We start from the raw sequence: 23360 nt of genomic DNA, 5'->3' as shown, positions 1-23360 counted from the left end.
ACTATCTGGGTGAACCTTAGCAAGTCACTTAACGCCTGTCTGCCTCATTTTCCTTCAACTGTAAAATGGGGATAATAACACCTCCTAGGGTTGTTGCGAAGATCAAATGAGATAATATTTCTAAAGCACCTGCAGCGTGACTCTCAGCACTGAATAGTCTCTTAAAGCTATTTAAAGATGTTCTTCATTAAAAAAAAAAAAGCACTTTGTAATTGTATCTATATGTCTTGCTTTGGTAGACTGATCCCCAAATATTTTATGTTTGTTTTTGTTACCTGGTATGATATTTCCCAATTGTTTCCTCTTGAATTTTGTTATTATTGCCATAGAAATAGTTGGTTACTGAGGGTTTATTTTGTAACCCTATCAGTTCCTTCTCAACAAAAACGCCTTCCCTTCTAAACTAGGCTGAGGTGCCCCTATCGCTGATACAAAGTAGGCAAACCAAAGAATCAACGAGATGTTGACACCTCCGGAATTCCTAGAGAGGCCCCAGAGTTCCTGTTCCGCCCCGGAAGCTAAGTCCTTGACTTACTTCCGCCCTTTGTGACTCATTGTGTCTTTCTAGGCGTCCGGAGGGCCTTGGTTCTCGTTCTTCTTCCTCTCGTCTCTCCAGTTTCCAGGGGTCTGCGCTCCCTCCCTTGTCACCCTGCCCAGAGCTGCCCCTGGGTCCGCGGTGAGTAAGTCTGGACCCGGGGGGTGGGTGTGGGGGTGCGCTGTGGCCGAATGGGCCGCGGAGCAGAGGGAGAGTCTGCAGGCTCGCGGGGTCCACCTCGAGCCGGGCGCGGGCCCAGTGCGTGGAGGGGCTGCCTGCTAGGCCCCAGCCAGAGGACTCGCGATCCCCCTGGATGGAGAACGATAAAGGAGAGATCCCAGACAGGCACGGGAGTGGGGGAAGGGGTGTCCTTGTAGGTAGGCGTGGGGGCGTCTTGTCCGCTTCGGGGCTGGAGCCCGAGCGCGGAGTGGGGGATGGGAAGGAGGGGCGGTGTCAGCCCCGAGACACCTCTTCTGGGCTCGGACTGAGGTTCCCTCGGTGGGTCCTTCGGGACGACCTAGTAGTGACCTCGCTGTCATTCCTGCTCTGGCTTCCTGATTCTGCAGCAGCCCCGGCGACGACGCTGGGGTGGGTTCTAGAGAGGCTTGGGGGCGGGGGGAGACCGAGGCGTAAAGGGCAGGTGACACTTCAGCCTGAGGAGCTCTTCGGGATTGTTCCGTTTCTGAGACTCTTTCAGCAATTTCGAGTACGTGCATTGTTTGAGCTGGCACCCCTGCTGCGCCAAAGCTGGCAATTAAACCACTTCTGTCTATTCATGTTGTGATTTGGGCCTAAGAGGTGAAATGGGGCGGCCTAAGGTACAACCCCATCCTTTTTGTTCCAGTTTTTGGAACTCGGTGCTGTATTTTAATGAGCAATTTGGCGTTAAAGTGTGTGTTTGTGTGTATCTTTTTTTTTTTTTTAAGGTCAGGGCAACAAGGGGACGGTTGAATTGACGTCTCTGTGTAGGATATTTTGTTTGTATTCTGAAGGGCGTTGCTGCATACTTTAGCAGAAAAAGCACTAGACCCCAGAGCGTGGAGATCTGGATTCTGGTCCTGGTGTTGTCTCTACCTAGCCGTGTGACCTTGGACGAATAACTTTGTTTAGATCAATGTTTCCCCAACTGTAAAATTTAAGAAACTGAATTTCGTGATTTCCCAAAGACTTATTTTGTGAATAGAGCTGTGAAGAGATCAGCTGGGCTGGATCTCCTCTTTCTTCCCTGCACCCCCACAAATACACAATAAGATACTTTCATCATAGAAAGTGGAAATTACATGGACTGGGACCAAAGAAAGCATTTATTGTGAAGCCCAGTTCTAGGCAGATTATGGTTTATGAACAGTTGCCTGATTGAATTGTGGAAAGTTTAGTGCAACCAAAACAGAGTACGGTTGCTGTTTGCCAGCCATCTGTGAAAAAACAGCTTTGTCATACAAAAGATCATTTCACTCTTCTGGAAAGTTTTCTGTTGGTTACTATTCACTTTAGTTATTGTGATTGTTTATTTGGCAGATACCTTTCTGGATCATTGGCCATATTTGAAAATTTAGTAAGACAAAGTTTAGCTTATTCTTGACTTGAATGTCCTTTTTTATGTTCTATTAATATGCTTTGAGTTGGATCTAAATGTTAAATATCTTTCATTATTTAAATCTTAGATTTTTCCATCTAATACCTTTGGATACAAACTCTTGTTAAATTAGTATTGTATTCACATGATTTTATGTGAATGATTTATGTGAAATGACTATTTTGAAACCTTGTGAATTTTCTGCTTATTGTTTGTACTGGTCCTTTTAGAAACAGTTTCTGAACAAAAGGAGATTTTTTTTTTTTTCGGAATGTCAGGCTCTCGATTCAATAAGTGATTTGTATATAATGCCACAGGAAAGCTACTTTCTTAGCTTTCTGAACTCACCTGAAAAGTTTCACAGATCATAGAATTTATTAGTTCTTTGGGACCTTAGAGGATATTAAATCTAATACAGATTGAATTTTTACAGATGAGAAAACTGATGCTCATGGAGTTGACTCCCCTCTAGATAGTAAATTCTGTGAGAGAAGATTCAGTCTTACTCTTTCCCTAATACTGACTCTGTGCCTGGGACTTGCTAGACACTGCTTAAATATTTATTAAATTGAATTGCCCAGAATCACACCAACTTGAAGCACTAGAACTACTTGGTTTTCTGATACTTAGACAATTGTTCTTCCTAATGTACCATGTTGTCTTCCATTGTTATTTGAATATATTATAAATGAACTGAAAAAATGGTGCACAAAGTCTTCAAATTTGCAAACATGGTCAATTGCTTCATCAGTTACTCTTCCAGGTGTGAAATGCCAAATAGTTATATTTCAGGAATTTCTTCATGGATTTTTAGAAAAGATAAAAAAGATAACCATTTTATTCATAAAAGCACATGTGTATATATAATTATTTTACAGTTTGTTTAAAATATTCCCCAAAAGTAGTAGGTATAGGCATCTTATTCTCCAAATCAAATTTGAATCAAGTTAGCTGCCTAGAAAGTTTATAGTAAAGCTTTCCTTCCACTTTGCTCCTCTGACATAGCCTTTTCCTTGTATTTATTTTGTAAATACATATATGTGTACATATCTCCCTGTGGAAATATCATGAAGCAATCAGCAAATATTTAAGTGCCTGCTTGTGGTATCAGCTATGCATGTGGTGGGGATATATAACCCCTCTAGCTTATTCAAACTGTCTTTCAATTGCTCCTTGCCTTCACTGCCAAATTTCTAGAAAGAATAGCCCATATTCATGGCCTGTCCTTTCCTACTACTCAGTCAGTCCTCAATCCCTTGTAATCTCATTTATGTTCCTACCTAACATTCTACCCTAACTGTTCTCTCCAAATTCATTAATGAGATCCACATAGGCAAATAAAATGGCCTTTTAAAGGCCTCATACTACCTAATTTCTCTATCATTTAATATAAAATGTCAGCTTAACAAATATGTGCTAAGGCCTACTCTATGCAAAGTGCTGTACTTAGGCACTGGGGGTGCAAAAATAAAAATGGAAAGGAAAAAAAGCTTCCAACGATGCATCAAGGAACTTGGGGAGACAAGAAGGAATATTATATATAAATCCATAAACCTTAAATGCCAAGGAATATATATTGAGAGGCAGCCTCTGATAACTGACATTTATAGGCCTTTGAAGTATTTGATATACATTACCTAATGTCAGCCTCATTACACCTTTGAGAGGTAAGTACTATAGACATTAAATATCCTGTTTTAGTAATGAGAAAATTGAAGCACAAAGAGGTTAATTTAAGTGACTTGCCCAGATTTCCCACAAGTGATATCTGAGGGAAATTTTTAATCTCAGATTTTCCTGGCTCTGACTCTAGTGCTGTAGTCAATCAGAAGTTTAATCACTAACACTATCTCCTCAGTAATTCTCTTCTGTCCCCTTCTTACTATTCTAACTTTAACCTCTCAGGTTTAGACCCATTTCACCTTCTTAGCTTTGTAAGTAATTACCTAACCAATTCATCCTTTAGGCTATTTCTCAAGTAATCTTACTAAAGCATTATTTCAGAACTGATTCCTCCGCATTCACCTGCATGTGGATCCCCATTGTCTTTTTAAAATAAAATATAAAGGGGTGGCCAGGTGGCTCAGCGAGTAAGAGCACCAACTCCAGTGTCTGGATGACCTGGGGATCAAATCTGGGCTCAGATACTTAGCACCCCACCCAGAAATAACTGGCCATGTACCTTGAGCAAGTTACTTAACCCCGATTGCTTAAAAAAATAAATAAAATATAAACTCCTTGTTCCAGCATTCAAAGCCATCCTGAGTCTGGCACCAGTTTATCTTTATAGACTGATCTCATTTTACCCCTCACCCATTTTGAATACTCAGTATTCCAGCAAACAGCTTTTCCCCCCTATTTCTTGTTCCTTCCTTTTTCTAGCTGAAGGATTTCTACTCATGCAGTCTTCCATGCCTAGAATGGATCTTCCACTACCACCAACCCTGATTTCCTTGCCTGTTAAAATCTTTCCTTTTGTGACCCAGTTCTTTCATGCCATCCTTCACTACTCTGACCCAAGCTATTCAATATTCCTCTAAATATCTTGTGCTGCCTTCTGCCTCTCTTTTACACTGCACTTTGGTTTTTTGTCTTTTTTCACCTTTTAGATTATAAATACATTGAAGGCAAAATCTGTCTTTCTATCCCTATCACCAGTATAATACTTGATGCATAGGAGAAGGTCCTTAATACATTTTTTTATTTAATTTTAAAATGTTTCCTATCCCCACCTCAAGCATAGAATCTAGTTGGAGAGACAAGACAGTAAAATAGACAAGAAAAGTAAATAACATTGTAAGATAGAATACAATTAATTTAAAAGGCAGTTGTAGAAGTAGTGGATAGAGAGGTACCTGCTACTGATAAATACTGGTGATAGAACTCTGGACAAATCTCCAGATCTTTCCTTCTCAGGGCCCTAGGCAATTCTAGGCAAGTGGCAGGTGATCATCTGAATCAGTGGTAGGAGTTTCTTCACTGGAAGTTCTATGTATGTCACAAATGAAGTCACAAATATATAATTTAAAGGGAAAAATGTTTTACAACTAAATGTTGTCAATAATAAATCCCATTTATATGGCATTTTAAGATTTTAAAAGTACTTTTTACAGTCCAGTGAAGTAGTGAAGATAGAAGTAGCCTCATTTTATAGATGAGGAAACTACAACTCTCAAAACTTAAATGGCTTGCCATAGGGTCTCACAGCTAATAAGCATCTTGAGGTAGAATTGGAACCTAGTTCTGATTCCAGGTGCAATTATCCTTCAACTACACAACACTGCCTCCCAGCAATAGATAAATAATTAATGTTACAATTCCATGAAGAAAGGCTAAATAAAAGGAGTGACTTGACCTTGGCTTTGAAGAATGAGTAACAGGTTTACTGAAGGCAAGAAAACACAAGGCATATATTCAGGAAAAGAGTGAACAGACAGATTATTTTGACAGGGTTCTGGCTGGTTGTTAGAAGTTTGTGATACATAATGCTGTATTTGTTGGAGACCTTGAATACAAGGCTAAGGAGTTTGGGCTTTAGACTGTGGGAGCTATTGAAGGATTGTATATTGAAGCAGGGGAGTAACATAATGAAAGTCTCTGTTTTTTAGGAATATTAGTCTTAAGGCCCAAAGGGATGAAAAGAAATAAATTTTAAAGACTTTATGAAGAAAGAATTGACTGGCCTTGATGCCATATAAGATTTGGTATCTACTGCATGAGTTTTCTTTTCTTTTCAACTGCCTAATGCCAATAAACTATCAGGAATCAGAAGCACTTTACTGTAGGGTATTTCACTCAGAGTATGACACATCCCACCAGCAATTGATGAAAATGTGTATCAGATAATTCAGCAGATGACATTTATATATCCTCTTCTCCAAAGCTGCTCAGTTTGAGAAATTAGCAAAAGAGATGGTGTAATTCCTCCAGAGTAGACAGATTGCTTAGCCTGGGTAAAGGATCTTATTACTACAAAAGAGGATTCTCATTGTTACAATAGGAATTGTATTGTAGGGCATCCTACATTACTTGTTACAAAGTGGGAGGGGGGGGAGTGGCCTTGTTAGCATACTCATTTATGCTAGACCCAAGGAAATTATGTTATTACTTTATCTGGTGGGAGAAAGAAGAAGGGAACAACTTCCTTAAACTCTCCAGGGTCTCTTGAGTTTTCTCTTGTATTCATAAAAACAGTGGAAAGAAGACAGCTGTCCCTGCTGTACAATGCTGAGGCATTGCATGGTAAAAAAGAAAAAAAGGCAAATATAGGACAAAATGGGGTGAAGTCACCTATTGACAACTACTCAGCTCCCGAAATTCCTTTTTCAATAGTGTCCACCTGATTTTGCCTCCTTAGACCTTTACTGACCCCAGAAGAACAAAGGATATTAGACATATAGAAGGGTGAATCAAACATAATTCTTATGTTTTGACTAAAAGAATAGTATCATTAACAAATAAGAGAAGGTGGCATAAATCAAGATGAGGAACTAGCAAATTTCAAATAATACATGAAGCTTGGGAGGGGAGTCTTTGATGAATCCTTGCAGAAAAAAACACTGGGATTCATGTTGTCTATATAAAGAGATAATGTGTCTCTCTTGTTTCTGTCTTTGAAAAGAAACAAAAGAAGAACTTTGAGGGAGAAAAAGGAAGCTAAAGCTTATAGAGAATTATGGTAGTAGGAGCCTGCAGCCTAGGGTAGTCATAGGTTGCTAAGAGTTTTTGTTGCCTGGCCAGAAACCTAGAACCATGCCCTTGAAAGAGATTTAGATCTAAATTAAAAGTGGGATGAGTTATTAAAAAAAAAACATTCTTATCAACTCTGCATGTTTAGCATTGGAATAGAAATCATAATAGTTCATTTTAGTAATAAAGGTACCACTTTTTTATGTTTCTTTAAATGTAGAGATATGTATATTTTTTTCCATTACACTGTTAATGTTTTATGTTTTAATAAATGCTTCTATTTTTCAGTTTTTAAAAGCTGTGGAGTGGAAAATTCATGGTTCTACTATGGATCTCAGATTAAAGCATGTGCCTTGTCTTTCAGACTAGAGTCCACATAAAGAATGCACTGTTGCTCACTTAGTGGCAGCAAAAATTGCAGGAAAAATGTGTAGGGGAAGGAGGGAAGCTGAGGAGGAGGAAGAGGAGGATTAAGAGACTGGTGATTTAATTAGTGTAGGCAACTCTTTATGAGGAAGCTCCCTCTACCCATTCAGATCTGCAACTGTTCTGTAAACTTGGAGGCTTAGAGAGTTGCCTGGGGACACTCAGATTTTTTAGTGACTTTCCCACAGTCTCACCACCTGAATGTAACAGGCTGGACTTGAATCTAATTTGTCTTAGCTTTGAGGTAGGCCTTCATTGTGACAAGAAATAACAGTAGACATTAATGTCATAGTTGCTTGTCAAGTTTTATTACTGCTCAGAGTTATTGTCCTCAGTGAATTCCCTGGGAAGGTGGGCAAATGTCAGATGCCCTGCTTGCTTTTTTTTTTTTTTTAATAAGAATTTTTTGTAATTCAGGAGCAGTGCAGGGAAAAAACCCTCAGATATCTCCAGTGTCAGTCTACCTCACAGATTCCATCCGAGTGAGGAGGAACTCAGAACCTGAATGATGACTGCAGAATCCAGGGACGCTGCAGTCATGAGCCCTCAGGCTATACAAGATAAAGAGGGAATTGTGATAGTTAAGGTGGAAGAGGAAGATGAAGAGGAACACCTCTGGGGCCAAGATTCTAGCCTTCAAAGAAGTAATAGCCCTTCTGATCCAGAGATTTTCCGACAACGGTTCAGGCAGTTCTGCTACCAGGATACTTCTGGGCCTCGAGAGGCTCTGGGTCGTCTCCGGGAACTTTGCCATCAGTGGCTAAGGCCAGAGATGAATACGAAAGAGCAGATCCTGGAACTGCTGGTGCTGGAGCAGTTCTTGGCTGTCTTGCCCAGAGAGATCCAGACCTGGTTGCAGGAGTACCGTCCTGATTGTGGAGAGGAAGCAGTGACACTGTTGGAGGATCTCGAGCTTGATTTATCAGGACAGCAGGTGGGAAAGGAGAAATGAAACAAATTGTTTCAGGTTGTGGGCCTTGAAAACTGGAGTAAGGGAATTCAGCATGACATTGGGGTGGGAAGTTGCTTTGTTAATAGGTTTTACAGAGTTAAAGTTGGAGCTAGTTCCTTTGTTGAATGCTAGATATCCCCTTTTGTCATGTTTTCTTGACTTTTAAATCTAGTGCTATTTCTAACTGTCCTGTGTTTTGAGGGGATGATCTTTGTCTTTTCTCTGAAATTGTAAATCTCATTATCACCCTGATTCCCTAATAAGCCCAGCTTTCTTGTCCTTAGGTACCAGTCCGTGTACATGGACATGAAATGCTGTCCCGGGAGATGGTACCACTGGGAGCAGCACATGGATCTTCAAGCTTTGAATTCCAGCATCGGACACCCCAGATCAAGCATATAACACGAAAGCCGAGTCTTTTACAACAGAGTGGTAAGGAACAAGATTTCATTCCTGTGGAAATAGAGGAGTTATACTGAAGAGTGTTATCAAAAGACCTGGACAGTGATGCTCTTTTGTGTTTCTAGATTCACAAAGCTGAGGTGCAATTTGTAGTGGTTCAGTTCTATTGATTCACTTTACATTTTTTATCTTCAATGTCTTTGCACTTAGAACATTTTCAGTTTTACAGTAACTTTTAAGATCTACTCATGTTTTCCCAACAATAGAAGTTACTCTTCTGTTTTGAATTTCTCCTTTTTTACACATAGTACAATTAGTGTAGTCATGACCAACTCATCACTGATGCCTATTCACTACACTCTTATCACATTTTGTAATAAATTACCCCAATTCTGTCCAAATTTTTCACTGTCTAAATATTCAACCCATGTCTTTTCTCAAAATGCGTGTTTATTATGATGAGGCAGAGGAAAGAAGAAAGAAAATCGAAGAGTGGAAAGAGAGCCAGACAGATAGATAAAATTGGAAAAGTAGATACATAGACTCTCACCCAGTAACATCACTGTCTTTTAGACTATTACTGCTTAGGACATTTTTAAAGCCACTTTTTATTTTCCCAATTATGACCAAGTCCTCTGGTCCTTGCCTCTTAGCCTGCATGAAATTGAGCCACAGGTCAGACCCAGTATATGGATTCAGAGTTATCTACTCCTATATGTTGTGACTCTTAGAAATCAAGAGTAGCCTATGACAGTAAAAGAACAGCCAGCAAATTATTTTAAGTTGTTTGAGCCTCAGCCCTTCTTCAGAATGAAGTTGTTGGACTAGTTTATCTTTCAGGCATGTTCCAGCTCTAAAATGCCATTGATCCCCTTTAGAATTTTTATTGCCTGGGACTGGAGAATGAGTAGGCAGGAAGTCATATCTTTTCTACATTCTTATTATATTTAGCCATGGGTGAGAGGTGAAGGTTAAAAGTAGGGGATGGAGTCATCGTATATTCTCACAGCTCCTTACTTCCTCAGCTTACCCTGCTTCCCATGTTCCTGTTTCCCATGAGAGGAGTCCTAGAGACCAGGCTGTTGCCTCTGCACTATTCACAGCAGATTCCCAGGTGAGTTTCTGTCTTCACTAAGACCTTTGTTTTCATATTCTTCTGGAAGTTTTTTCTGTAGATTTTTACCTACTATATTCAATTCCTACTCAAATTCCTGTCTTAATTGCTTTCTCTCCTTTCTTCCCATCCAAAAATCCATACCCATTTAAGATCCTTTATGGTATTCATTGCTTTCTCTTAATCTTAATTCATCTGGCTCTACCCCATAGGTTTGTACTAGGTGTGTTGAAAACTGAGTTGGGAATTTCATATTGTTTCAGGCATTGGTAAAAATTGAGGACATGGCTGTGTCTCTCATCCTGGAGGAATGGGGATGTCAGAACCTGGCTCGGAGGAACCTCTGTAGAGACAACAGACAGGAGAATTATGGGAACATGTTTTCCCAGGGTAAGAACTAATGGAGGTGTAAAAGAAGATCATTGTCTAATAAGATTTCTTTTTGCCTCCTGGCTTGTTAGTTGTGGAGTTTATATGTTCAGCAGAGAAATGACCAAGAGGGCCTGTCAGTAGATAAGAGCATTTGAGTTCATGTTCAGAAGCAGGATGTTTCAGCTCCCTGTTCCAAGGTCATAAAAACATTTATTCACTCTGTTTAGGATCACTCTGTAAAAATGGAAAAAGAGAACGTCCTTGGGTTTTGTGTCCTTATTTTCATCCCTCTAATTACCTGGAGATGACCCTCCCCTAGCTTTTTTGAATGTCATTACTAAGGAGTTTTCTTTGTCTCTTAGCAGGGAACAAGCAAATAAATTAATTATCCTTTTGAACCAAAATATCAGTAAGTCACCTGGAAACATGTCACTGAACTCTATGGAGGGTCCTCTCTTTTTAACATGTATTCTCTGGTTAATTCCTCTCTGTTGCCATTCATTCCCACTGAACAGTTTTCTAGAACAATGCTTTGTAATTCCACAACATTCCCCATTTCCTTCTCTGTGACCAGGATTTCCATAGCTTATTACCAACTAAGAGCTATGGGTCCAGAAAAAAACCTGTTAGAGAGACCTAGTCTGTTTACTCTCCTGTTGTATCTTTTCTACAGTCTTAACCATTTAAAAGACCAACAGAAAATGTTCATTTAAATTAAATAAATTAAAGTGTTTACAGTTAATTTTCTATGCTTTTTAATGTTCCCACGAGATAATACCTCAAAGAAATAACATGCAATGGAAGCCAAATGCTAAGATTTCCACTCCCATAGAAGAAGGGGAGGGAAGCAGGGAAAGGAAGGAAGTAAAAATAGGCTTAACTTCCTGTTCATTTTATTTGGCCTTATATTTTGGTCACTGCATTAAGTCTCTGAGATAATTAATTTCTTCTAAGCACTATGCCTGAACTACAATGAGTTGCTGCTAGGTGACTGTACCTACTTAGGGTTGCCTAGTTCCAGTACTTAAGCTTCTAGAAGGAAACAAGAATTTATTAAATACCATGTGCCAAGCACTTTAAAATACCTCATTTGATCCTCACAACAATCCTGTGAGGTAAGTGCTAATTATCTCCATTTTACAGTTGAGGAAACTAAGTGACTTGCCCAGGGTCATATGGTTACCAGGTATCTGAGGCTAGATTTGAACTACAGTTTTCTTTATTCCAGTTCCAGTGGACAAAGGTCCACTGTGCCACTTAGCTTCCTGTTGTATAACTGAAGAGCAGTGATATAATAAGTGATCTATTTTCACTTTTGCTATAGAAATAGACATTTTTATTAAGTAGCAAAGAACTGGTTTTGACTTAGAGCAATATAGAAGTTTTAGAGCAAAGTATAAATAAAAACATTCTTAGGAATATGTATTGCTAAACTGAACTGTGCTCATGAGTACCTTTGTGTATGTTATCTTACCACGAAAGGTAAGACTTCAAGGCTTATATCCTATTTGCCCTTTGATCCATCTTATTCTTAGTAGAGCATCAGGGAAGGTGTTAATTGTGCTCACTAATTATACCTTGCTGGAATAGCCTCTCTCCTCTGCCCCTTTATTCTAGCAGTCACTGCTTTTTTTATTTAGAGATCATAAATATGGAAAAAATGTTGAGTTTCATCAGGCAAAGGTCCACAAAGCTTCTTTCACTAACTTTTTAATTGCCATCATACCAAGAGAATGCCCTCACAGAAAGGGACCAACTTCTAGCTCTTATTAAACAATAATTTACACTTATATAGTACTTGATGCTTACAAAATACTGTATATACAATTATTTCATTTGATTAAAAAAAATAGAATGTTGTTTAAGCAAATGATTTATAGGGGTATGTGTATGTAAATATATGTATGTTTATATATACACACACATGGTATTTATGGGTTAACTATAGGAATTAGTATTGTAGGAAATGGCAGTAGCAGTTTCAGCTGTTATCCTTTTCTTTACTCCAGCTTCTAACCTCTTTCCTCCTACTCACTTCTTTTATTTCATTTTTTCCATATTGACATCTTTTTCTTCCAGCTACCTCCCCACACAAGCTTTACCTACTGGGCCCTATTCTTCTTGCTCATTCTCATGAGTTACCTGTTTTTATCACCCAGTCTTTGTCTTCTCCCTGTTCTATCTTGCCTTTCTGTTCATCCATCTTACTTTGCAGATCATCTCTGCTGACTTAACTTTCCCTTTAGCACCTGTAAAAATTCCTTCTCCCTGTTGTCTCTTGGTGCTTTGCCTTCATAGGCCTTGTTACTTGCTTCCCTTGTTGTAGCACCAATGTAATATTTATAGCACCCATGATCACAATAAAGACCATGACTATAAGTATAAAGATGTTCTATCGTAAAATATACTAAACTCTCCAGATAGAGAATAGAACTGAAGCATTTATTTAGACACCAGAAAACCCAATCCCAAAACCAGTAAGCCAGTTCCATTATAGTACCAAAGATATTCAGAAGCCATAATAATGCTGAGAGCCACAGCATCCTTCAGCCTTCCCACAAACCAATACAAGATCAGTATTTACTCAAAAACCTCTCTATCTCCTTGCTTCAACCTCCTCTCTCTCCCACCATCTCTGACTCTGACCAGCTTCCTGTGGGCTCTGCTTCCCTTCAGCAAACTCTTCCCACCACAGGCTCCATGTGACTTGTGTTTATCCTATTAGGGGATAAAGTTTAATCTTCACATCAGGGAAGCTTCCTGTGGGCTCTGCTCCACCTGTTAGCAAATTCCTTCCATCACAGGTTCCATGTGATTACATTCAGCCTATTAGGGAGCAGAGTTTACTTTCAAAGCAGGGGAGGTCTTCAAACTCCCCCCAGGTCTATTAAGGGGCAGGGAAGATAGATCTTCAAATTCCCATTCCCATTACACTTGTGAAACCACTTTGCAGATATAGCCATGTTCTCCTACTAAACAACATCACTTGATTATTGAACACTTCTCTTTTTCAATGAAACACTTTAAGGATATTTGTATTTTCTGTTTGTCAGGTTGTGGAAGCAGGACAACCAATGAGGAGTCAACTTCAAAGGAAGATATTTCAGAAGCAACAGCATCTCATGGGGAAATATCTGGAAGATTCCAAAGGGAATTTGGAGAAACATGTGAACAGGAAAGCAGGTTAGAAAGGCAACAGAGAAACTTAGAGGAGAAACTGAGAATAGAAAAAACAGAGTTTAGACAGATGACAGTCAAGGACAAGAAAGCACCCACAGGGGAGCGAGGCCATCGAGAGAAAGGCAAAGGATTGGGGAGAAGTTTCAGTCTGAGTTCAAACCTTGTTACACAGGAAGAAGTTCCTACAGGAACAAAGTCTCATAAATGTGATGAATGTGGCAAATGCTTTACAAGGAGTTCCAGTCTTATTCGACATCGGATAATTCACACTGGAGAGAAGCCCTATGAATGTAACGAGTGTGGGAAAGCCTTCAGTCTTAACTCCAACCTCATTCTTCATCAGAGAATCCACACTGGAGAGAAACCCCATGAATGTAATGAGTGTGGGAAAGCTTTTAGTCATAGCTCAAATCTTATACTGCATCAGAGAATCCACTCTGGAGAAAAACCTTATGAATGTAATGAATGTGGCAAAGCTTTTAGTCAGAGCTCAGACCTTACCAAACATCAGAGAATCCACACTGGAGAGAAGCCCTATGAATGTAATGAATGTGGCAAAGCTTTCAATCGGAATTCATACCTTATTCTTCATCGAAGAATTCACACCAGGGAAAAACCATATAAGTGTAATAAGTGTGGGAAAGCCTTCACCCGAAGTTCAACTCTTACTCTACATCACAGAATTCATAACAGAGAGAGAGCCTCTGATTACAGCTCCACCTCACTAGATGCATTTGGTGCATTCCTGAAAAGCTGTGTATAAAGTGAAATTTCCCATTACCTTGTTCCATAATTTCAAAGATGTGTGCCCATGGGAAAAATATTTGGCCTCTAATATATAATCAAATCACACTTTAAAACTACATCAAAGAGCAGTCCTGCCTTTGTCAGTATAATCTGTGGGCATTTATTTCTCCAACATAACCCTCTGCAAGAAAAGTTAGTCAGATAGATGATCTTACTTAAGAATACATGCACACACTAAAGTAAAAACCAGACTTTTTGAGAATGAGGACACTCATAGAAAGCTAGTCTAACTTGTTGATACAAGGGATCCCTGTCTGCAGCCACCAGTGTAATCACCGAAATCCACCAAGCTTGAGATTTGTATCCCCAGTGCCTAGCACAGTGCCTGGCACATAGTAAGTGCTTAATGGATACTTGTTGATTAATTGGCTTAAACTGAGATTGAGGCATTTTTTTCTGCAAAGCAAACAATACTTGCCCAACATCTTTTTGTATGTCATGACCCATAAAAGGATCTATTTAGAATCCTGGGCTGGGACATGCTGCTAAAACTAAAACATAAGTAATCAAAGGTGGGATGCCAAAGCTGAAGAGATTTAAGGCTATGCAGATCAAAACCAAACCAAAGACTTCTATCTCTTCCCGAAGAGTATGTATGGATGACTCAACTTATAGCCCTCCATAGGAGTATAGTTGACTCCATCATCACAGAGAAATTCTATAGAAACAACAATACTCTTCCTTTTCTGAACTTCTATAGTGCTATAGTGTTCCCATAGTCTTATATACAATTTAGCTTTTGATTGTATACTGTCTTTTAATTGTCTCATGAATGTAGTAAATCTTATCTCCCCAACAAGATTCTAAGGAACTAATCTCCTACCTAATAGCCTTAGTAAGAACTAATGGGAGATTATTGTTTGATGACATTATTTTGTTCCTTACTAAATAAGTACTCACTGACTTCTTAACAGGGCTCCCACAGAGAAACAGGAGCCCTGCTAAAGTAGAACAACCCAGCCTAATTTTTGCAGAAACCACCATTTGTTGCCATGTAAAATTCTAAAACTCTGTTAGAATGCTATTCTCCCTGAGCTCTTTAAACATAGAGGGAAGGCACTACTTACATACCTACTTAAAATCTTTTTCAGTATATAAAGTGTTGGCCAAGGGCCACAAGATTTCAGAGGCGGCATTATTTATCACCTTTAAGAAGTTAATTGAAACAATGACTTTGACTCCCTTTGGTTGCTATGACTGGTAAAATCCTAACCAAAATTATCTCATATTGACTCCTGCACAGCATGACCAATTGGGTGTTCTCCAGATGTGGTCAGATAAGTGGGACCATCACCTATACACTGGATGCTATGCCTCTAACTGAAGGCTGAGATTGTATCAGCTTTTCTGTTGCCGTGTCATACTGCCTTCATATTTAGCTTTCAGTTCTCTACAACCTCAGATCTTTTTCAGACAAATATCATCTAAGTCACATTTTTCTCCCCTTGTGCTTGTCAAGCTAATTTTTTAACCAAATTGTAAGACTTTATCTGTATAAATTTTTTAATAGATTTATGAGAGGCATTATGACATAATGGATAGAAAGTTGGCTTTGGCCAGAAATAGCTAGGTTTAATTCCTGCCTCTATGACAAATACTGCTTGTATGGGCAAGTCACTTTTAACTTCTCAATGCTCTAGGTAGTTCCCTAAGACTTGCAGAGACAGTATCAACCCACATTACCAGAGGAAATTAGTCACCAGCAGTTCCAGTCCCTGTCCTTAATATATTTGGCTCATCATAATAGCTTTGTAGAAATATTTTGTTGCAGCCACCAAGTTAACTAACTACCACCTTTGTGTTTGGCAAGTGTACCATCTTTGCCCTCTATTCAAATCATTAAAAATAGAAGTAAAATAACACAAGACTAAGAATGGATCTATGGAGCACATATAGAGAATTCCTTTCCTGAACAGTGACCTGTTAATAACTATTCTTTGGGCTTGGTCATTCAACCAGTTCTGAATTCACTTAACTGTACCATTAACTAGTCTATATCTTTCCATCTTCACCACAGGGTTAGCCTGAGAGGATTCATCATATGTTCTACTAATAACTATGTTTCACTTTTCACTCATCTAACAGTGTAGTACATGCCTTAAAACAGATTAACAAAACCATGTTAATTTAAGCATATTTGGCATGACCTTTTTTTTTTTTTTTTGCCTTTTTGGAGGGCAATTGGGGTTAAGTAACTTGCCCAAGGTTACAAGGCTAGTTTTTTTGTGTGGGAGTTAAGTGTCTGAAGCTGGAACCAAACTAAGGTTCTCCTGACTCCGGGGCCGGCGCTTTACTCACTGTGCCACCTAGCTGCCCCCGGCATGACCTATTCTTAATGGGAGTCATAGTAACTTAGTGACATTTCCTCTTTTCTAGATTATGTGATAGAATTTTGTCAGGAATTGGGTTAGTTCACTGGCCTATACCTTGCAGATTTCCTTTCTTCCAGAAAATAGAGACAAACCTGCTTTTTGTGATCTTTAAGAAATAACTAAAAATGCCCTAATAATCACATACCCTGGGACCTAGATTATCTAGACCTGGTGACTTGAACTCAAGAAGAATAGCTGGGTGCTCCCACTGTTTCCTTATGAGACATCCTTTCTGCTACAAGGATTATTGGCCAAGAAGACAAACAAAATAAGAATGAAATCTGCCCTCTCTTTATTATCTCCATAGATTCCTTATCATGGTCCTTTACTGTGGTCCTTCCCTTCTTCACATCATAGTAAACAAGAAACCCAAAGCTTTTTTTGTCCTTAGCATTCAACAACTTCAGCTCATTCTGAACTTTAAGATTTCTTGACACTATTCTTATAAGATTGTTAGTATCTTTTGTCTGCTTTTGGTTCTACCTTCTATACATGTCCTTTCCAAAAATTAATTTGTTGATATGTAGCCACATCATTCTCTTTAAGCCAGTCCCCCTTTTCTTCCTCACTAGGATTGTTTATGTCTTTAGGATTTAATACTTGAGAGCTGACTTTATCTCTAGAATTTTAGATCATGAGATCCCACCTAACCTTTCCATCCTTTGGAGATTTTATGCCTTAATTTTGCCTTCTGTTATCACAAATTCTAAAGTAGAGTAGTCATTTCTCCATAAGATTCCTACTTCAGCAATCTTCAGCTTCCTTTATTGCCCAGGATCAGATCCATTCTGAGAGTTCTCCTAACTGTTCAACCTTTTAGAAGAATGAAATTATCAATTTCATTGTCATTAAGCCTTTTTGAACTAGCCATGCTTTAGAATACAAATAGAGAGCAAAAAATTAGCGGGTGGACACTTGCATGTCAGTGAATCATGAGTTTCGTCATAAGTTATAGAAAAAGTAATCAAGAGCATGCCTTTAACTGGACATGGAAAATGACATAAATGGGCTGCTTCACCCAATCTGCATAGTACACATTTGCAAAGATGTACAATACTACAGCACAGAAACCATACACACAGCATGAGAATCTTAAATGGAAAAACAACTGAAAGCTGTCACTGAATACAATACTTCATATTGTCCAAGAATTCACTGAACACAACCAAGAACTTGGCAACTAAATTTAACAAGACAGCAGGGTTTTATGAGAAGCTGAAAGTCAGGCACCACATAAATGGAATTTCTGTAGAGCTGCTTTTTCTAACATCTGTTGTGGCTCTATGACCTGGACCAATTTCTCAAGCTGGGTTATTAATAACATCTTTGGGTAATCTTGTCCTGAACCTGAGTTTAGCAGGACCTGATCATCGTTAACCAAGTCCATGAACGTCTCCATTAAAATAGTGAAAAGTATTGCTCAACACAGCTGAGTTGGACGCTGAAGAACAGGATACCTAGGTGGCAAATTAATAAAATACCTGAAGTCAAGGATTCAGGAAAAGGGGAAAGAATAGATACTTTAAGAATCCACTGAAGCAGAGCCTCCGGAAGTGTGGCATAACTGTGGATAGATGGCCAATAACTACAGTTCACAGACCAAACTGATAATCCAGAAGGTTTGGAGTTGCTTTTTTTGATCAAAGACTGGATCATCCTGTGTTCTAGAAGACTGTAGCAAGAACAATAACAAGTGAATCAGAAATTTCAACTGGGTACAGACTCCCAGTATGGACAGTGTAGGAAGGACTTTATAATTCCATTGGTCTTTTCAGCTACTTAGCTGCATCCTCATTCTTCTAAAATTAAGTACTGTTATAATTGAGCCCAGTTAATGTCCATTTTGTTGAGACTTCTCACTAAATTGGATTTGTCCCACTGGCTCAGCATTTGCCCCAGATATAACAAAACTCATTAAGTGGGAGAAGAGCCACATGGAGAGATGCTTTTCTAAAGGTATTGCTGATCTTAGCCACTGAGTAAACCAGTTATTAGGGCATTAATATTCATCAAATCTCACATAATGTAATAATGGTGTTGTTAAAAGGCTGGAGGACTCCCTTTCAGCACCAAAGTGTAATTCTGGAGTAACTGTCGATTTATCTCTTTAAGGCAATATATAGTTAAATATTCAGTAAGGTTCTGTATGTAGTTGACCCCATGAAATTCTTTGAAGGGTTTTGGTTTATGTTTTGCTCCAGTTCTACCAGGAAGAAGGAAAAGAAAATCTTTGATTTGCTAGTAGTTTGAAGTTGTGTTTTGCCTCTACTCTGGCAGAAAGCTAGAGGCCAGGATATAAATATGCAAAACATCTAGAAATGTAGTGCACTTGTATATTTTGATAAATGAATTAAGGGAACCTGCTAGATGAATATATACAGAGAGAAATTTGAGATGGTTGTTGAGGTTGATAGCTTATCTTATATAATTCCTTCTGGAGAGAAACCCTTTAAATGTGAACAATGTGGCAAGCATCTGAGCCCCTGGACTGCTGCTAACCCTATACAGTCTTTTTTTAGTTTTTTAAGTTTGCACCTCTCTTTACTATTAAACAACAATTTCATCCAAAGATAATAGCAATCGACGATAAGCCACCTTTAGAAAACTCAGCAGATACCTGAGAAAAGGCTGCTTCTAGACCATATATATTGCAGTCCTTTCTTCCTTTGGTATGATAGATTTAACTAGATTGAACAAGGCTTTGGAGAAAAGGTTAGGTTGTAACAAGTAATGTTACAAAGGTGAAACAAATACACAACTGAAATTTAAGACAACTTATCTAAACATTTACCTGGTTTGATACAAGGGAAAGCAGGTTGCTTTCAAAAAGTGGCTTATTCAATGTAGAAATCCTGTAGGGGAAGCTCAGACTTAACTCCAAAGGATCAATAAGAGAAAGAATGAGACCATAAGGAAATAACAAATTTTAGAACTTTTAAAAATGACAAATATTGAGTGTCATCTCTATGTTACTTGTAACCAAAATGTCAGTGTTTTGTTCTTCCATTCCTTATCTATTCTGTAAACCCCATAGGGTACATGTGGTGTTTCTTGTTTAAAAATTTCTGTAAGAGGATAACATTCCTTTTCACCCTACCTTGTTCCCCCAGATTTTAACAGCACAGGTTTGGAGCAATGAAGAAGAAATTAATGCAGTTGTAGACAATAAGAAATGACACTCTGTGGAGGTTCTTGATATTGAGTCATTATTCAGTTGTGTCTAACTCTTCTTGACCCACTTGGGGTTTTCTTTGAAAAGATGCTGGAGTGGTTTGCCATATCCATCAGATCATTTTACAGATGAGGAACTAAGGCAAACAGGGTTAAGTGACTTGCCCAAGGTCACACAGCTAGTAAGTGTCTGAGGCCAGATTTGAATTCACAAAAATGAGTGTTCCTGCCTCTAAGCCCAGCACTATATTCACTCTTCCACCTAAGTGCCCCTCCATGGAGATAAAAAAAATTGAAAAAAGCAAGAGCTTCATAGTATTTGGTTTCAGTCGAGTTAGGGAAACTGGTAAGGTCTGTAGAATCACCAGATTTGACTGGTAGTTAAATAGAAGTGGTTTCTGTATGTTTCAGCAGAGGCTAGATCTTTTGACTACCAGAGAAGGAAATGTCTCCTTTGATGGCTTGGTGGAAGAAGGTGAGAAAGACCAGGAAATGCTACAAAACTGAAAGTAGGGAGTACACTGAGAAAGTCATTGGGTCCACCTATCCTGCCCTTTTTCCATGACATACTAGTCCATTAATTTCATATTTTTGCTTAGAGAATTTTGAACAGATGAGACCCAACAGACTTTGAGAGAAGGCTTCAGAAGTTACCTGGCAAAGTTTCCTTATGGATAGTACCCCTGGCATATTGAGAATGAACAGGAAAAGGTATTGTTAAGGTGGTTAGGTATGTAAGATTTATCTTTATTTTTTCTGGTTATTAATAACATCTTAGGATTAGTCATCTTTATTACAGCAGCCAATCAAGCAGGAGTTTGTTAGCTACTCAGATCCTAGTGAACTGTTTGTTTATAGGCAAACTTCAAATAGACTTGGTTTATAAACTAAAATAAAAATTTAAATTTTCATTAGTGTATGCCATTGGTAGAGGAACCATATTTTGGTGTTTCCCAATTTTTGTCTTAAGCAGAATAGGTTTGTGAAAGGAATGAGAAGGTATTTCCTACTTCGGAAAAATTCAGATAACTTTGCAAAATGACTAGGATTAGAAGAAAAAATTGGATACATTTAAGGAAATGTTTACATCCAAGGTCTCTGGGTAGCTTTTTATTTGTCATTCAATTTAGGCATTTTTATTCTTGTGTGTTTTCGTTTGACATAATTTTTCCCAAGCAATAAATGTAGAAAATATCTCTACTAAACATTTAAAAGCAATGATTTGATAATTTTCTCTCATCTGAAAACTAAATGTTAGTTAAATGAAGGTACATATTTTTAGTTTTTTGCTCATTAAATTTATAAATTTATCAGCTCAAAGCAAGTTTTAAAATAATTTAAAGTAAGTATATAATCTACTGGGTTTGGTTTTTTTCTTCAGAAACAAACACCCACATGTACTATTCAATTCATTGTAAACACTTGGGCAGATTGTTTAATTTGGGTTTCTTCTATAAAAAAGGGACTGGAATAGATGATCTTAAGCTTCACCATTTGTTTTCAAGTGAGGAGAGGGAAATTGGAGAGGACCAACCTCTGACTTCTGTCTCAGCCCTCTACAAATTCTTCATGATGTTTTTTGAGACCTTTGCCCCTGTAGTGGTTACAACTAATCACTGATAACATTCATTGGTTTCTGGACAAAACGTTTTTTCCTTTCTGCAGTTACTCACTGTTAGACTTCTTTAGGGGAATAAAGCTGAAGACACACATTCAGAGGGCAAGGATTTTATGAATGATTGAAAAGGTGGTATTTTCACCCTTGTATGAACTCTCAAGTCTGAGCCTCAATCACCTTTGGATCCAGAAGAGTACAGGCAGCTGGTGCAGCTCCAATTCACTAATGACATCTTTCACAAGGGTGGAGATGGATCTGGGGAGCCAACAGCTCTGCACTCTGAACTTAGGGGGAAAATAGTGCTGAAACTCAAAGGCAGTTGGGAGAAGGTAGAGTAATGAATGTAAGCATTTTAAACTTTAAACATTTAGCTTATCTTCCACCCTAGTTAATTATGGGCAGCCAAATGTTTTTAGAACGTCAGCCTTTATTCTGGCAAAAGCCAGAACATTTGGCTTAGAGAATCTTCTGCAGTTAGTGGGGTTCCTCTTTCAAAACAAAAAAATAGGGTGAGGGAGAGGGAAAAGGGGATGGGCAAATTAAAATTTTTGTTATTCTTAGATTATATGTGTGAGGGTTGGGGTAGGAGTATACAGTAAGATTCAGTAATTATTTTAAAATAAGGGTTTTTTTAGGTATATACACACTTTCAGCTTAGTCAACAATGGGAAACCTAATATATTGATTTATGTGGTTAATTCAGGCTTTATCTTAATTTGTACACTTAGATAAAACTTTTCCTGCTTTTTCAATCCCCGGTTTTGCAGTTTAGACTAAATCCAAAGGAAGAAAGACTAATCTACAGAAGAAGCTACAGTAGTGTCTAAATACAGGTGCTTAATGTGTACTTAATAAATATTTAATTAGTTCACTGATGTGAGTTTCTTTAAATCTGCATGATTGAGTGCTAATATTTTAGTACTTCTCCATGAAGTATATGGTAATAAGATTATGGTTTGTAACTAATGATCTATGTTGGGGAGGAAAGGTTCTGATTTTTAAAAATTTAATATGGTGGTAAGGTTGTGGATGGAGGTTATGAGGATTGTATTTTTTTTCCTTTTTATGTTACTTGGGTCATGGTCAATCAAATATAATAAATATTCCACCTGTAGATGACAACACTTTGGATGGTTTGCTTTCTGACGCCATGCTCTTTCCAAAAAAATGCTCTCATAGGATGAAGATGAATTCTGTAGAAAAGAAACTAAACACTATAATCTCACACAAATATAAAATTATTAAAAGTAATTAATTTTACCCCCCCCAAAAAAAAAAAACACTTAAAACTGCCAATGGCTGAATTGACTGATCTCAGTAGAATGATTTCCTTTAATTTTCCCATCATGGGAACCGTCTAAGTTTGATCCAATAGTTACATTCTTACCATGTAGCCTATTTATAAAACTTCTGTTTTTTGTTACATTGTTCCAAATAATTTAAAACTTTCCCAGATGTAGTTAAGCTTTCACCTAACAACTAAAGGAATAGTTTTGTTTTCAAAAAAAAGTCTGTTTTTCTTCCATTATTCACCCCATTTGACATAAGTTCATTGTTGTAATGAACTTTGTAATGACTTGGCTTAGGTCACTTCTCAAGACTACAGTTTTACCATCCTTAAGGAAGGCTCCTCTTGGCTCCCAGGAATGTAGAGAATAAAGTCAAAGCATATTTAGGAGAGGGAAATTGCAATGTTAAAATGAGATAATATTTTAAAGGTATTTTGCAAACCTTAAAGTACTATATAAATGGCTAGCTATTATAGTGTATATTTGAGTGCATTATTAGAGGGGAGGGGGTACAAATAGCTGTGTTACTAAGTTATGTGCCACCGGTAAATACATACAGAATGTTAAGTAGGTGTTCATTATATATGTTATATGGAAATAGAGACAATTCTGAGTTAACAAGTGCTGATCTGCATGGGATGCACATGGAACTTTCTCAAAAATTATAGTCCTAGGTGGGACAAAATTTTGTATAGGTATATGTGCAGAAAAAAAACTTTGTAAGGGCCTGACCTCTTATTTCTTTTCTCTACCTTGCTCTTTGTCCTCAACTTCAATCCACAAATTCTACTCCCTGCCTAGGACAGTTTTCTACATGAAAGTGACATTTCAGAGCTTATTTGAGTTGATGTTGTGGA

The 23360-nt window shown here is 38.1% G+C and overlaps 1 protein-coding gene across 1 annotated transcript; it reads left to right on the top strand.

Annotated features, from left to right (window-relative positions):
* The first annotated feature begins 500 nt into the window (after nucleotides 1-500).
* LOC138142240 (zinc finger protein with KRAB and SCAN domains 1-like) lies at nucleotides 501-22336 on the top strand. The gene is made up of 6 exons (XM_069063299.1): nucleotides 501-676; nucleotides 7644-8160; nucleotides 8463-8610; nucleotides 9606-9694; nucleotides 9958-10084; nucleotides 13120-22336. The coding sequence occupies exons 2-6, from the start codon at nucleotides 7732-7734 to the stop codon at nucleotides 14007-14009; spliced, it is 1683 nt and encodes a 560-aa protein (XP_068919400.1). The 5' UTR covers nucleotides 501-676; nucleotides 7644-7731; the 3' UTR covers nucleotides 14010-22336.
* The last annotated feature ends 1024 nt before the right edge of the window (nucleotides 22337-23360 follow it).

Source organism: Petaurus breviceps, unplaced genomic scaffold (assembly GCF_028583685.1).
Source record: "Petaurus breviceps papuanus isolate PSGF00001 unplaced genomic scaffold, PetGlider_PUasm1.0 90537, whole genome shotgun sequence".
In the NCBI taxonomy this organism is placed as follows: Eukaryota; Metazoa; Chordata; class Mammalia; order Diprotodontia; family Petauridae; genus Petaurus; species Petaurus breviceps.
The sequence above is the reverse complement of the archived record's forward strand: the minus strand, read 5'-3'. Positions and strand labels throughout refer to the sequence as shown.

What these genes read in the sequence shown, in the direction of transcription:
- LOC138142240 (XM_069063299.1), top strand. Translation starts at nt 7,732, where the DNA reads ATGATGACTGCAGAATCCAGGGACGCTGCAGTCATGAGCCCTCAGGCT. An exon ending in TATTCACAGCAGATTCCCAG is followed by an intron (nt 9,695 to 9,957) that starts GTGAGTTTCTGT and finishes ATATTGTTTCAG; the next exon opens with GCATTGGTAAAAATTGAGGA. An exon ending in TGGGAACATGTTTTCCCAGG is followed by an intron (nt 10,085 to 13,119) that starts GTAAGAACTAAT and finishes TCTGTTTGTCAG; the next exon opens with GTTGTGGAAGCAGGACAACC.